This window comes from Anopheles merus, unplaced genomic scaffold, assembly GCF_017562075.2.
Source record: "Anopheles merus strain MAF unplaced genomic scaffold, AmerM5.1 LNR4000537, whole genome shotgun sequence".
NCBI classification, from domain to species: Eukaryota; Metazoa; Arthropoda; class Insecta; order Diptera; family Culicidae; genus Anopheles; species Anopheles merus.
Genome location: NW_024428117.1, coordinates 24,612 through 40,312, shown reverse-complemented (window position 1 = coordinate 40,312; position 15,701 = coordinate 24,612). Strand labels below are relative to the sequence as shown.

Genomic DNA, 15,701 nt, shown 5'->3' with positions numbered 1-15,701 from the left:
AAAGACTTTTTAGATTTAAACTTCGAAAAAAATAACTTATCCAAATTTAGAACAGATACAAACCAATGCAAACTCAAATAGACATGTAATAATTAATAAGGAAATATGGACGGAATTAAAAAAACAAGAAAAATACAGCACCAGGAATAGACAAAATAACTTACGAAGTGCTTCGTAGCATAAATGGAGAAACACTCATCAAGATCATCATAAAAGATGCAAACAATATGTGGATGAAAGGAAAAACACACACAAATCTAAAACAAATTAAAATTATAGCCATACCAAAACCAAAAAGATCCAAACAATATAAACAATTACAGACCAATCCGACTCCTACAAAAGTTCTAAACTCTGCAGTACTCCTCAAACTAAATAGGCACATAGAATTAAGAAAGATTCTACCAGAAACCTCTTTTGGATTTAGAAAACACAAAACAATAAATGAATGCATAAATTACCTAACAAATCAAGTATACCAAAACAAAAGAAAAAATAACATGACCGGGGCAATATTTATAGACTTAGAAAAGGCATATAACAAAGTCAAAACCAAAACACTGATTCAAAAATTAATAGACGCTAACACACCAAACCAAATAACTCTATGGGTTACTAATTTCCTTAAAATAGAACAGTAGAGATAGAAAGTAACACAAAGATCAAAATGCTAGTCACTAACGGACTACCCCAGGGAGATGTAATGTCCCCTACTCTATTCAATCTATATACCAAAGATATACACAATAAAATAACAAATGAAAACACAAAATTATTAGAATATGCAGATGATTTTGTGATAATTGCCAGAGGAAAGGACCAAAACGAACTGAAGACCATTCTTCAAACAGCTTTAAATTCATTCATAAACGAAATAGAGGAACTAAACCTCCCCATAAACACGGACAAAACTAAATATATGATTTTTAACAATAAAAACCAAAATCTCAACCTCAACATACGAAACACACAAATAGAAATAACAAACACATACAAATACCTCGGCACCATAATAGACAATAAGCTTAAATTTCATAAACACATAGAATACATGAGGAATAAAGCCACAGATAGACCCACAAAAAGCACTAATAGTATACAGGTCAACTATGCGAAGTATATTTCAAACGGGCTCTTCATACTTAAACAATAGCAACCAAAGCAATAGGAAAAAAATAAACACAACAATTAACCAAGCGATACGCTAAGCTACAAGATGCACAAAACGACACCCATTAACACCTTGCACGCAATTGCAGCCGAAATCCCATTCCAATTCAGATCTAAATTCATAGCACGTAAAGAACTAGCAAAAATAATAGTATATTCACACATATTAAGAAAACAAATAAATAAGGTAAAAGATAATAACTACAATAACAACTCAAAACTATACCAAGAGAAAATATATGAAGAAGACTACAACATTCTAAAACAACTATCCATAAGCCAAATGAACAACATTGCAACAAAAATAAACATAGACTTAACACTTAATAAAGAAATAGGTACCAAAGCAAACAAAAATAAAGAGACGATTTAATGAATAACCTTAGAAAAGATGAAAAACTACAACAATGATGGACCAACAATTTTTACGGATGGTAGCTTAAAAGATAATCAGGCGGGAATAGGAATTTACATAAAAGATAGAAAACATAACATATACAAAGAATATAAAATTAAAAACATAGCATCAATAGCAACAATAGAACTGATAGCCATCGAAAAAGCTCTGGAGATAGCTAAAAAATATAAGATGAAAAACATAACCCTATATACTGATAGCCTGACCTCATGCAACATCCTAAAAAAAGCACAAAAAGAACCACAAATAGAAGGAATTTTATATAACATCGTACAAAAATGCGCCAGCACTAACACACAAATTGTTTGGATACCGTCGTACGTAGGTATAAACGGAAACGAAGTCGCAGACGAATTAGCGAATAAAGGATGCCTAACAAGTGTAGAATTAGACAATAAAATAAGGTTTACTGATGCCAAAGATTTGTACCGTAAGGAAATGGAAAAACAGGCTACAGAATGGTACACAAATGAGTCCATTACTAAAGGGCAAAAATTCCTAAATTTCCAAACTGAATTCAAAACTGAAATTTGGCACAAAAACATAAAAATTAGCGGGTAACAAATAAAAATAATGAACAGAGTATTATCCGGGCCGGTCTGGTGGTACAGTCGTCAACTTGCACGACTCAACAACATGCCCGTCATGGGTTCAAGCCCCGAATAGACCGTGCTCCCATACGTAGGACTGACTATCCTGCTATGGTAACAATAAGTCACTGAAAGCCAAGCTTTCACTTCACTAGTGGGTACAGGGCAGGCCTTGACCGATAACGGTTGTTGTGCTAATGAAGAAGATTATCCGGGCATGATTATTCAGATTACTGGCTAGCTAAAATGAAAATAACCCAAAAAGGCGAATGTGAAAATTGCAGAATATCAAATACAGGATGGCACATGATTTTTGATTGTCCCAAATACAATAATAATAACAATAACAATAACAATAGAACAAAATTTGAAGATTTCCGAAAAACATGGAGAGAACCCTCTGGAAAAACAATAAGGCAAATTATAAATTTCATAAAACAAAACCACATAGAAATATGAAAAAAGAGAGGAAAAGGAGAAACATCTTTTATCTCTTCCTGCAATGGAAGATCATTTAAAGAAAAAAAAATCTCCCTAAAACCTCAAAAAAAAAACAAACAAACAAGAGAAAAATAAACAATAGCATAAATAACTATAATTAACTAGGGAAATAAATGGAACAACACAAACAGATGGAAACTAAGGCGGCGCTCTAGCAGCAATCGAACACGACATCCGACACGAACAAACCCATATAATCATATGGAGGTGCACTGTCAGACACTAACCAACAAACAAGACAAACATGTCAAATCCCATACATTTTTCCTGTTCGATGTCGTGTTCGATTGGTGCTAGAGCGCCGGCTAACTGAATTTTGTTTTCAAAACCCAGTATAGTTACCCACACACACATACACAACACACACACATACACAACCCACACACACATACACACATACACAACAAAAATCTACAAATATTTTTGTGAAAATTGGGTCTTTCTATAGCATAGATTGCTGCTTAAAGTCAGCTTTAGTGATAGCTATATTGTTTAAATTAAGATACAATTGTATAGCCCTCGAGGCAAACCATTTATTTTGAATGACAAGTAAATAAATAAATACATAAATACACAAATTATAATATGCATAATTAATTCATCAATAATTTAACTAATAAAGAATCAATCAATTAATCAATAAACAGATAAATAAGAAAAAAATTAAAAAATTATAAATAAATAACTTAATTTGTTTTCAAAATATTTTTAATTCTAAATATTAGTAAAAACAAAATGGTTATGGATTGTTTCCTCATAAATTGAATAATTGAACTGAATATTTAGTATTCAGTATAAAGTATTTAGTTTTTTTTTTATCTACCGCGCGGGGTTTTAGAATATATAATATTTAATAGCTGGGAAAGGATGGATGGGAAAAAGTTGTTAGGGAGAAGAATTCGGAAAGGCGGGAATCAAAATGGGACAGTGGAACGTGATAACTAAACATCTAACCAAGCACTCAATTAAATGAAGCGCAACAGATAACATAAAGGTATTGAATTGGGATGTTTTAATCTGACGGCATCCTAATTCTGATACGTTTACAAAGCAATTTATAGTGTTTAGTAAAACCGTGTACTACTATCTGACGGTAGAATAACGAAACTCTCGGATTTCTAAGTCATTTGTTAGCTTAGTAATGTATCTGTAATACAAATAATCTGCTCAAACAGTACCAACACTCACATCGACCCCACATAAGCATCGTTTCTCGTGAAAATTCATTAAAAATAAAGCTTTGCGTAACACTTACGAACGTAATACGTAACTTTTTAGAATGGATAAAATTCCTTATAATATGATTAACAGTTCTGTATGACTGTACAATTCGGAGCACAGAAGAAAGCCATGCAGCCATCGTAACTAAATAAATGATGCGTTTAGTCCATTATTTAAAAAAAAAGTTTATTACACATCCAACATATCGCCCGACAATCGGTGCACCATTTTCAGATGCACACGAAGTGTACATTTTTGGAAAAATTTCTTTCCACACACGGGACATCCATGATTGCGTTGTTCCAAATGTCGTTTCACGTGGTTCCTGTAGCAGGCACGCGTCTGGAGACTTTTACCGCACATTTCGCATTTGAACGTTTTCCCTACGATGTGCGTATCCGTGTGCGCTGTCCGCAAGCTAGATGTTTTATACGACTTGTTGCAAATCGTGCAAACGTACGGTCGTTCACCACTGTGTGTACCTTTGAGAAATAGAAAAAAACAGTGAATGTTTAACTTGTACGACACAGCAGTACTTTTGCCGATGAACTTACGTTCATGTAGTTTCAACGAGGCTTGCGACGAAAATGATTTATCACATTGCGAACAGTGAAACTTTTGGTCTATTTTTTTCAGATGTTGTGATAATGCTTTCCAAGAGAGAAACTTTTTATCTGAAACCGAAACCCTCGCCCATGAGTGGATAGGTTTGAACCAACTAAAAAAACAATGAACTTACCACAATGTGTACACTCAAACTGTTTCGCTTTGCAGTAGAGTCTTACATGTTGCCTTAAATCGACTCGATCTATTTCTTCCTTACAGTGGGGACAGTTTGGCGAAAGATAATCGACATGCTGATTGCTGATATGTGTGGTCAACCGTGCCAGTGAGGAGTACTCGCATCCACAACCCTCCAACGGACATGGAAACTTTTCCAAATGGCTAATGATATGCTGTTTCACGTGCAACAGATCATCATACCCTGCGTCACAGATTCCGCAGACGCCACTGCCTCCCACAATGCGCTTGGAAGGTTCTACATTGTCACGAACACGGCACGGCTCATTTCCAACAACCGGAAAGTTTAAGCATCCGGAACACTGCACGCTGTGGTCACTCAAATCTTGTTCTCGCAGAAACACATATCGGCAGAAAGTGCAAATGAAAAAGTTCATATGATCGAGCACTATTTTAGAATCAATATGAAGCTGCATGTGTTTCGCCAGGCGTGATTTTGAGAGGGCTATCTTTCCGCATATGTCGCATACATGACTATTGCTTTGCACTGATTTTAAATCATCCAATGCTGTTGGTTCATATTTGGCCACCGCTCGTTCAACGCTGGGTGCTATTTCCAACGCGGACACAAAATTTCCGTCTCCCATATCGGAAAAATATTCCTCTGTATGAATGATTGTAGTATCTTTATCCGAAGTTTCAACACCTTCCGGAGATTGGCTGATGAGACTTTCCCACATCCCATCGGGAGCTACGGATTCATTTTCACTGTTTAACACAGTACCAACCTTCTCCTCCTCCTTCTCCTCCTCCTCCTCCTCCTCCTGCGCCTCCTCGATGGTTTCTTCAATGTATTCCACCAAAGGTGAATGGACTGATTTACTTTCCTCCAAATAGTCACTATCAGGGAAACCACCTTCTTCTATGTGCTCAGTAAATGATGTTCGGTGTAACAGCATCTCTCGCAATACACTTTCCGCTCTACTACACTTTTGTTTAAAGACGTGAAACTGGAGAATGATAGATTTGCACGTCTGGCATATTTTACTCGGAAGCTCCTGGGAGTTTTTCACCTGTGAAAAATTAAATCGCACACATTAGCGCATGGCTTTCGCGCAAACAACTGTTCTACAAGCTTCCACATTTTCGCCTGTTACTTGCCTGTATGCCGACACAGCTCTCGATCACTTCAACCAGTGGCACAATCCTACCGTCCACAATTGCATCTGTAAATATGTTGAACAATGTCTCGTTCATATTGGTTTGTGATAAACAGATTCGACACACTTTGTGTAAGTCTATGTCCAAACATATTTCCTTCATTGTCGCTCCTCAAGTGCTACGGACGACATGCAAACAAGCGACTTCGTTAAAAAGTCCTGCGAGTAGTTTGTTTGTTTACCTTTTTTTTAGCTACACATCGGCCAGTTGTCAGCTCTATTGCTGGTGATATATGAAGTTGTAAAAGCGAATGTGTTCAAAATGGCAGTTCATAAATCAATTGTTTTTACTTATGCTCCATTGTTAATTTGTTGTTTTTCTTTTTAAGAAAGTATTACAAACATCTTAAAACAAAGTGGAGTTTTGTCTTAAAATGATACTCAATATTATAATAAATCAAAGCGAAATTAAAAATGCGATTTGTGTTGTCATGAGAGAGGTGTACGTATTGCGTTTGGAGTAGGTGTAAATTTCCTTTTTTGATTCACAGTTCGTTTTCGGTAGGTGGTAAAGGTAGGTGGTATATGGAAAAGCTGATTCATTTCAATAAAACAAAAACTGAGAAAAAAATAATTCATCCAACCAATTATTTCGTTATTTGCCTATAAAATAATAAAAAGAAAGAGTCAAATTTAACGGTTTTCAATGCAGTACTAGCGCAGTTTGCACGTGAAGAAGCGGACTTTTCAACCCGACGCTATATTTTTGGCAGTATTGGGCTGAATCTGTTCTGGTCTCCAGGTACAACAAACAAACGCGCAACAAAAACGAAATCATTTCCATTTTCAGCACATCGTAGCTTCTCCGGCAATATTCAAGCGTATCGGAGGTAAATAACGCCAATTCCGACCAACTTCCCATGCGATGGACACCCAAGAACTGGAATTAACCATCTCTGCCGAGGAAATTTGTCGAGCCTGTCTGGCTGCGGTCGATCGAACGCAGCTTAAACCGATATTTTGTAGTGAAATTTTGGATGGACGCATCGTACCGTTTCCAAGTGTGCTGGAACTGGCTACGGGAGAGAAGGTAAACATTTATTCAAAAGTCTCTAACGCTGTTTTTACTAACACGCTATCTATCCATGTGATTGCAGCCTATAAAACATGACAAACTGCCCAACAATGTTTGTATCGAGTGCAAAGGTAAGCTCCGGGATCTGTATCTGTTTGTTAACATGGCCAAAAAGTCCAGCAAACTTATGTATGAAATATTCACCGTTGAACCACCACCAAAACCGGCGGTGGTGGAATCGAAAGCTACTACCAACATCAAGCACGCACAGGTGCAAACGGAAGCAGTGGCGGAACCAATTCCACCACAGGACACAGACAGTAGCTTACCTAAGGCCGCCAAATGCAATGAAATGGGAACTCAGGTTGAACTGGAACACTTTTTGCCTTCCACCGCCGAATCGGGTTGTCAAACAGATGAGCAGATGGAGATGGAAAATATAATCATTTGTTCGGCATCGTCCGGATCGATCAAAGTCGACGACGAAACAACGACACCTACCGTACTGGGTGAAGAGGACGAATCGTCATCGCGGGAGCATGAAATTTTGAATGAAAACTCCATCGATAATACATTGATACATTTTGGCGATGATGAGAACGAGTACGAAATGATTCTGCTTGGGGACGAGCCGGATGAAGCGGAAAACTTTACGTTGCATTCACTAGAGAGCGACGAAAAGAAGCAGATCATTTTGCATACCAGCAGTACTAGTAGTAGCCCGCACAGGGAGTCGAAAATAATAAACCACCGCAACTTACTGCCAAAGCAACTCACTAACGACAGACAGAAGCGGTCGTCGCGCAGTGTAAAGAGCGAACATTGCGGCTACTGCAATTTGACGGGCCGTCCAGCGCTGCTCGCGCAACATTTTCAGGTTCACAAGGAAACGCTCGAGCTTTGCTTGGAATCGACCGACTACTATCGATGTTCCGAATGCTTCATGGTATTCATCTCCCAGACACACTTTGTCGACCATGTGTGCCACCCGGTACTGCCGACCGAGGAAGTTCTCTACCATTCCGATCTGCAGACGCACGAAGAGTTCTACCGTAATGGGATCGTCCTATGTATGCCACGATTGAAGACGATCAAGAAGATCGGCAACAGGTACCAGTGTGGTCGCTGCATGAAGTACACCACGAACAGTTTCGAAACGATGCGCCAGCACTGTCTTACGCACGAGGCGGAGGACGAAAAAATCGACGACATCGATGTGGTGTGGAAGAGCAATCTGCTGAACGTGATGCACGTCTGTGGAGTGTGCAAAGGACACTTTCCGGACGCAACGTACATACGGCAGCATCTGTACTTCCATCAGGACTCGTACATATGCGTGTACGACTGCGGCATGATCTTCGTAAGCTTTCTGCGCATGACGCGCCATTTCGAGCGCAAGCACTTGATGCAGGAGGAAGGCGAGCTGACCGAGCCCGATGCTGGTCAGCAGCAGGAGCCGGAAGTTGACTATCCGTGCAAGCTGTGCGGCAAACTGTTGACCAGCGAAGAATCGCTCAAAAACCACCTAAAGTACCACGTGCGACCGCGCAAGTACGTTTGCATGGAGTGTAAAAAGAGTTTCAGCCAGCGAAGTGATCTCAACAATCACCTCCGCATTCACACAGACGAGCGGCCGTACGCGTGCAAGCTGTGTGATAAGAAATTTCGCACCAACAGCCACCTGCGGGATCACATGTTCACGCACGAGGAGGTGAACAAGTTCGAGTGCGACGTGTGCCACAAGATGTTCAAGGCAAAGCGGATCCTGGCCGAGCATGCACGGTTGCACTCGGGCAAAAAACCGTACCAGTGCAAGCAATGTTCTAAATCGTTCGTCCGCAAGCAGCATCTTATAGTGCACCAAAAAACACACGACAAGGCGGAAGGCGCTGGGTCTACGACAAAGGAGGGTGACAAAACGGCAAAGAAAGTATCGTAAATGGTTGTCTCGTTGGTATTTACAATGTTTAGGTCTTTTTGGGACGAGGAACAAACCGTGGAAGGATAATATTAAGATTTTAAACCAGATCTACGCAGATTTGGGTGAGAACAGACAATTAACAGTAACTTTAAGGCGCTCCAGAAACGCATTTTAAATAAACGTTATAGTTTTACGTTTTTCTTAAATTGGAAATAGGGGATACTCGCTTTTACACCGGCACCCACAGCCTGATGACAGCTCCACAGTATGTAAATTTCCCCTAGTCGATTGCAACACTCCCCTATATGATTGCAAACTTCCACAGCTTGCTTGCAACATTCCCCAACAGATTTGCAACATTCCCTTAAGTGATTGAACTATTGTTTTATATGATTCGAAACCCTGTATTTCTTTCTGAGCTAATATGGCACAACACAGTTTTTATATAAAACGACACGCTTTATTCTTGCTATGCAATAACGACTTGATGACAGGAACAGATTAGGTAAGGCATCGATCAAGTTGTGCGATGTAATAAATCCGTTCGGCTAGGCCCCTTTCTCGCTTCTCGCTTTTTGCTTCTACAGGTTCACCACCGAACGAATGCTTTTACCTTCATGCATCAGCGTAAATGCGTCGTTGATCTTCTCCAGCTCCATCGTGTGCGTGATAAATTCGTCCACCTTTAGCTCCTTCTGCAAATATGAGCTGACCAGCTTCGGTACGCTCTCCACACTCTTCCAGCCACCGAAAGCCGTTCCCTTCCAGGTGCGCCCGGTTACCAGCTGGAATGGCCGGGTGGAGATCTCCGTACCTGCCTCCGCCACACCGACAATTACCGACACGCCCCACCCGCGCGTACAGGACTCGAGGGCCGCCCGCATCGTGTTCACATTGCCCACACACTCAAACGTGTAATCCAACCCGCCGTCCGTCTTTTCGACCAACACCTGCTGAATCGGCTCCTTGTAGTCATTCGGATTGACAAACTCCGTGCAGCCGAACTGCTTCGCAATCTCAAACTTGGCCGGATTGATGTCGACGCCAATAATGCGGCTGGCACCGGCCGCCTTGCATCCCATCGCAACCGCCAGCCCGACAGCTCCCAGCCCCCAGATGGCGCAGGAGCTGCCCGGCTCTACCTTGGCCGTATTCAGCGCCGCACCGTAGCCGGTCGGAATGCCGCAACCCAGCAGGCACACCTTCTCCAACGGTGCGTTTGGGTCGATCTTGGCCAGCGATACCTCCGCCACTACCGTGTACTCGGCAAACGTGGACGTGCCCATGAAATGGTAGATCTGTTTGCCGTTGCACGTGAACCGCGTCGTACCGTCCGGCAGCACGCCTTTACCCTGCGTAGCGCGCACCTTCGGGCAGAGGTTGGTTTTGGGGCTCTTGCAGAACCGGCACTCGAAGCATTGCGGAATGTACAGCGGGATGACGTGATCGCCCGGCTGGAACTTGGTCACACCCTCGCCAACACTCTCCACCACGCCGGCGCCTTCGTGGCCGAGAATCACGGGGAACACGCCCTCCGAGTCTAGGCCGCCCAGCGTGTACGCGTCCGTGTGGCACACACCGGATGCGGTCACCTTAATGCGCACTTCGCCCGCTTTCGGTGGTGCCACCTCGATCGTTTCTATTGAAAGCGGTTTCTTCGGCTCCCAGGCAACGGCCGCCTTGCACTTGATCACCTGCGGATGCAAAAGCAAGCGGAGATCGAGCACTGTCCAGCAACATCAGCAACTATTTCCCACTCCCTTTTACCCCTTACCTGTCCAGTGGTGGAAGCCATGATTGCGTTTCCGTACCCGTACAAACTCCAAATCACTAATCGCAGTAACCGAGCGTGTTATCAATTTGGGTAAGCAATGATTTGCCGGTTTTTCTTCACTTTTTTTCGCTAGTCCTGGCCGAATGATCCGAACGAACGAAGTGAACCCCGGAATGACGTTTTTGACGCAGACATCTGTTTGCACTGGTGTACACCGTATGGACATATGGATAGTATGGTTAACTAATGTTTCTTCTCACGTATTTGGTACCTGTGTTTAACCGTAGAGCTTATTCTTCTTCATTGCGAATATTTGTGCTACCAAAGAGCAAATTTGATTCTAAATATTGCCCCCATTGTAGTAGCATTGTTCGGTTGGTTTGCAAATCACTGTAGCCAAATGGAGATGAAGATGCGAATGCCTACACGCGATATAATGCTAAAACGTACAACATGTAGGATACAATCGAAACGAAGTCGCTGTGCCGATTGTGCTCAACAGCCAAATAAACATTCATTTTTTTATTGTACAGATTATAATATAGAAATAGAATATATTTGGTTCCAGGTCCGAGAACTGAATCAATTTGGGAAATTCAATTTTTTTGCACGCCCGTTTGAGCAGCTTGGCTTTATTTCTCTTGTAAAAAGACACAACATTTCTCACAAGCTATTTTACATCTAATGAAATGGAACAGTAGTAAATTAAAGAAGCAATTTATTCCACCAGTCGTATCATAAGGAAAACTCTCCCAAAGCCTTCTCCGATCCAGATTAGTTGACACGCTTGCTGAAATTGCTGTACCCTACACCGACACACGTCAGCATCACCTTGTTAGACCCAGACAGTTCTTCGTCATCTCTTGCCGCCGTCTCATCCTCCTGGTCACCGTTTGCATTTTCTAGCTTAAAAGTGATGGCGAAAAACTCGCGCAAATGCTGCAGGAAATGGATGGTGTATTGCGATAGCGGCCCAATAAGAAACTTGGAAACATCCTTCTGAGCCAACGCCATGTACAGCACGACCAGCCACTGGAATGCAGAGTCAACGCAACCGCCGCGGAACACCTCGTCCAACAGCTTCATGCCAGCCTCTCGGCCAAGATCTTCCGGTATGGATGGGTTGCCTTGTCGCTGGCGGGACGAAACGAAAGTAAGTGATTATTCGAAAGGCTTAAAATAAATCATAATACAGTAGGTGACCGCTAACTGAGAGGTAAACAAGCTCCAGTTAACGAACAATGTTCGATAACTGGAGTGACGTTTCTATGGATTGATTGTTTTGATTGGCGTTGGGTGGAATAAACATACCAAATTTTTTTTCATTTATGTTGATATAAAGTATAGTAATTCGTGTAATAACATAAATTAATAGCAAACGTAGGCAAAAGACCCTAAATTTGTTTGAAAAATGCACATTTGCGACAAATTTCTCTTCATGAAATTCCGGATGTTTCATGTTTTGACGTTTAAGTGTTCGTTAACTGAGAATCACTCCAGTTAGCGAACCTCCAGTTAAAAAGCACTCCAGTTAAAACACATCCAGTTAGCGGTCACCTACTGTACTCGGATGGCGCACATGTTGTGGCGCACTACTCATTACCTCGTCCATTGTTTTGCAAATAGCTTCCGCGGAAAACATGGTACCGTCGGTGGTTTCGGCCACCAGGTTAATGCCATAGCCGGGGCTGTTTCCCGACCGTTTCCCTTTATGCTGGTCCGTGTTGATGTACACATCGGGCAGAAAGTTTAGCATCACGCCTTTCGCATGCTCCACCGCCCGATTTGCCATCGCGGGACTAACTTTGCAGCAGTACGCCGTACCACGGATTCGCTTGACCATCGTTTGCTTCGTACACTGGATTGCTTTGAGCGATTTACGTACCGGGCAGCGGAATGTGATCTCCCCACCGCCTCCTGGCATTATGCCCCGTTTGAGGATCTTCAGCTCAAGCCCTTCGTCGACAACTAGAAAGCGTTTCAGTGCCGGCAGTGCGGACGCTTTGATGTGATCTACCGACGGGCTTTCTTTGCTATTCGTCACGCCGGTCAGTGTGACATCGAGGGACTTTTTGCAGAAGGGGCCAAGCGCAACCAGCACGTCTAGGTAGTATCCGATGCCCCGTTCCGTGCTGCAATCGTGATGGATGACGCCACCGTACAGTAGCCCCGGCTGATACACGAACGAACAGCCATCCCGGTCCACACGGGTGATCGTACCGTTGGTAATCTTGTCCAGCAGCTGGAGCAGATTCGTTTCGTACTCCTGCAGCCCCGGGTTCGTTTCGTGATGGGGTCGAATCTCGCGTACTTCGATCGATTTTCCGCTCAGCGTGGAAAGCAGCAGTCGTTGTTTTAGGAAGTTACTCCCCTCGTATATGAGACAGCCTTTTTCCTTCCCAACACAGGTCATGATGAGGCACAGCAAGGCGAAAGAAAATACCGTTCAGCTTCGTCTGTTCACCGGCGGAGCACGTTTTCTGTTGTTGTTACCCTAGCTGTCAAACTGCGTGTTGTTGTCGGTGGCAATGATTTGTTTTGATGATTCTTAAGCACGGTATACACACACGCGAAGAAGGCATGTGAAGTTCCACGATGCAGCAACAACTGAACTAACCCTTGTGCCAGTGGCCGTTGAATCCAGGGCTCGTCAAACTATGATTCGATTCTATGACAGGGAAGAGGTTGTATAGCTGTAGCAGGAAAATGCTTTATTAATGAAGCAGGAATTGCTACCTTTGCATGCCACCTACAATATTAAAAAGGTAGAGAATTTTAGAATTTAATTTTTATTTCCATTTCAGTTTCAAAATAATAAATTTAAACCATTGCTACACATGCACAGCATGTGCGCAAATTTGTTGCTCACCGTTGTGCCCTTATCTACATTCTATTATCTTCTATTCCATGAAACCCCTAACCATTTTTGGTAAAACAAAAAATGCACATATAATCTAGCCAGTCAAATGCATTAAATTATAACACTCTCAGTCATCATCCCCCGTATATATTCCAATTAAATCATTAATCGTAGCAGGATACTTAGTTACTGGGCATCTGCTTTCTCTTTGAAGGTGGGTAGCAATGCAGCGATAGCAATAAACATATCTGGAACAACATTGAATTGCAAACATTGAAACATATGCAATCATTCAAAATCTTTCGCTTGATAAGATTACAGCAGACTAATAGGCTTACCCGGAAACGGAAACTGCGGTTGGAATGATATGCTTTTGTAAACAAATCGGACACACGTTCGCGTACTTGTTTGCATTGGAATCCTGATCTGGAGCGTCCGGAATCGGCAGCTTCGAAAGATCTCCAATATTTGCTTCCGTTTGCCACCACTCGATAAACTGTAGAAAGAAGGCGGACAATTCTAGCCATCGCAAAAGGGCAGCACTTATCATCGTTGCGACTCTGAAATAGTACAATATTGTTATTTTGATAAAATCAATTCAATTAGAAACAATATTATATTCGATCCACCTTGCTTACCTCACTTTCCCTTGCAATATATCTTTAAATGACCAACTTTCTTCCTCCTCAGCTAGGTACGTTAATCCTAACTCCAGAACACGCAACGAAGGCGAATGGGTTTTGGTAACGTTCGCCAAGTATGATACATAATGAATCAGTTTGGCGCCTTCATAGCACGCCTGCAGGTATGGCAATAAGCGGAATAATTGCTTACGATGTGCCGGCACATGCTTGGCATTTTCGTAGTCTTCTTTCCACCTTGCGCAAGCTTTCTCCAGCTTGCGGACAGCGTACGGGACCAGGACCAGCACAACAAACGACCAATTCCGATCCTTTCTGCTGAACGTTTTGCTACATAAAGATTGTCTGGTAAGACCGTAAAACACTTCTGCCAGCGACCCTCCATACTGCTGTATATAGTACCCCTGTACGAGACCATTAAACACTAGATAGAACTCGTCGTAGTATCGAACCAATCCTCCAAAGACAGCCGGTTTCGCTGTCGCTAAAAACTAATAATACAATCATGAACATGTGAAAGGAAGCAAATGGAGAATACGCATTACTCACGTCAACAACACGTTTTATGGCAGGATAGAAGGTAATATTCAACGAGTCCGCTGCCAGCACCTCAAACAAAGATGGTTTAACTTCGATGTTCGGCGTAATGTGTGCACCTTTCGCCGCCATGGCTGATTGTTTACGTTTGCCTTGGTTTATCGGAATCAGCTGCCAACTTTCTGTTGTGAAACTGTCTACGTCAAACTGTCAACCATCTTCATGCCGTTTTCAGTGGTCGACAACTGTTTTTTAACCGTCTTGTGTACGACCAAAAAACTTTACGTAAACGTACAACCGCCTACCCTGGTAGGCCATACATTTTGTATGGAAGAATGATGTTTTTCGTAATTAAAAGAGTATATCTTTTGTATTACTTGTTAGATTTGAATGAAAACTGTCTTATAGGTTCATAATAATGTTTAATAACACATTGTTGTAAAATTAGAATTTAAAAAAAAGCTATCAAGATTTTTGTCAATCAAAAATATGTTCTAACTCCACTATCATAACTGACCAGGCCACATGTTTTAAGTGGATGAATAGTCTTTTTCTAAGTTTTACTTACGTTTCTTTCAAAGTTATATACATTTTTCAATTGTTTTGCTTGTTGTATAAAAATATATGTTGACGATCTATAAAATATGCTCATCATGTTTTATTAAAAACCAGCTCCGACCGGCTCAAGACAATTTCGAAACCTCCTCCACTCCAACCCAACGGAGCCGGCTCCGCACCCTCGGCTCCGAAGCTAACTCCGCTCCAGCTGCTCCGGAACCGTCTCCGCACTAACGACTCTGCACTCACGGCTCCGGAGCCGGTTTTTACAGATTGCACTAAATCATTTTCAATAAAGTTTCAATTAGGAAGATCCATAATTAGCTGAGTAAATAATGTTGAAAGGAATGTATAGGAATCTATTTATAAAAAAATCGATAAGTTTTGCTCAACAATCACTCAATCACATCGGGTGTTAGCTTCTACGCTTGCGAGAAGTTAGATTCGTTTTTTTACGCTATCATACAAACCCGTCTCTATTGAAACGTTAGTCCAGAGCTGGATGTCCGGAGCCGTTAGTCCGGAGCCGTTAGT

At 41.9% G+C, this 15,701-nt stretch overlaps 5 protein-coding genes across 7 annotated transcripts; 1 reads left to right on the top strand and 4 right to left on the bottom strand.

Annotated features, from left to right (window-relative positions):
- Positions 1–4,065: 4,065 nt before the first annotated feature.
- On the bottom strand, positions 4,066–6,325 carry LOC121602610 (zinc finger protein 382-like). 3 transcript variants are annotated; one of them, XM_041931362.1, is made up of 5 exons: positions 5,929–6,325; positions 5,803–5,867; positions 4,640–5,714; positions 4,455–4,574; positions 4,066–4,382 (listed from the first exon to the last, which is right to left on the bottom strand). In XM_041931362.1, the coding sequence occupies exons 1-5, from the start codon at positions 5,951–5,953 to the stop codon at positions 4,090–4,092; spliced, it is 1,578 nt and encodes a 525-aa protein (XP_041787296.1). In that variant the 5' UTR covers positions 5,954–6,325; the 3' UTR covers positions 4,066–4,089. The 3 variants fall into 3 exon arrangements, with proteins under 3 accessions (XP_041787296.1, XP_041787295.1, XP_041787297.1); XM_041931361.1 differs by having other exon boundaries at positions 5,803–6,324; XM_041931363.1 differs by having other exon boundaries at positions 4,187–4,372; positions 5,803–6,325.
- Positions 6,326–6,596: 271 nt separating this feature from the next.
- LOC121602611 (zinc finger protein 28-like) lies at positions 6,597–9,003 on the top strand. Its single transcript, XM_041931364.1, has 2 exons — positions 6,597–6,891; positions 6,959–9,003. Exons 1-2 carry the CDS (start codon positions 6,727–6,729, stop codon positions 8,813–8,815), a joined length of 2,022 nt encoding a protein of 673 aa, XP_041787298.1. The 5' UTR covers positions 6,597–6,726; the 3' UTR covers positions 8,816–9,003.
- A 232-nt stretch (positions 9,004–9,235) lies between these two features.
- Positions 9,236–11,072, bottom strand: LOC121602614 (alcohol dehydrogenase class-3-like). Its single transcript, XM_041931366.1, has 2 exons — positions 10,572–11,072; positions 9,236–10,491 (listed from the first exon to the last, which is right to left on the bottom strand). Exons 1-2 carry the CDS (start codon positions 10,590–10,592, stop codon positions 9,379–9,381), a joined length of 1,134 nt encoding a protein of 377 aa, XP_041787300.1. The 5' UTR covers positions 10,593–11,072; the 3' UTR covers positions 9,236–9,378.
- A 94-nt stretch (positions 11,073–11,166) lies between these two features.
- On the bottom strand, positions 11,167–13,113 carry LOC121602613 (probable RNA 3'-terminal phosphate cyclase-like protein). The gene is made up of 2 exons (XM_041931365.1): positions 12,175–13,113; positions 11,167–11,705 (listed from the first exon to the last, which is right to left on the bottom strand). The coding sequence occupies exons 1-2, from the start codon at positions 12,982–12,984 to the stop codon at positions 11,346–11,348; spliced, it is 1,170 nt and encodes a 389-aa protein (XP_041787299.1). The 5' UTR covers positions 12,985–13,113; the 3' UTR covers positions 11,167–11,345.
- Positions 13,114–13,350: 237 nt separating this feature from the next.
- Positions 13,351–14,865, bottom strand: LOC121602615 (peroxisome assembly protein 12-like). The gene is made up of 4 exons (XM_041931367.1): positions 14,622–14,865; positions 14,070–14,563; positions 13,770–13,991; positions 13,351–13,679 (listed from the first exon to the last, which is right to left on the bottom strand). The coding sequence occupies exons 1-4, from the start codon at positions 14,739–14,741 to the stop codon at positions 13,559–13,561; spliced, it is 957 nt and encodes a 318-aa protein (XP_041787301.1). The 5' UTR covers positions 14,742–14,865; the 3' UTR covers positions 13,351–13,558.
- Between the last annotated feature and the right edge of the window lie 836 nt (positions 14,866–15,701).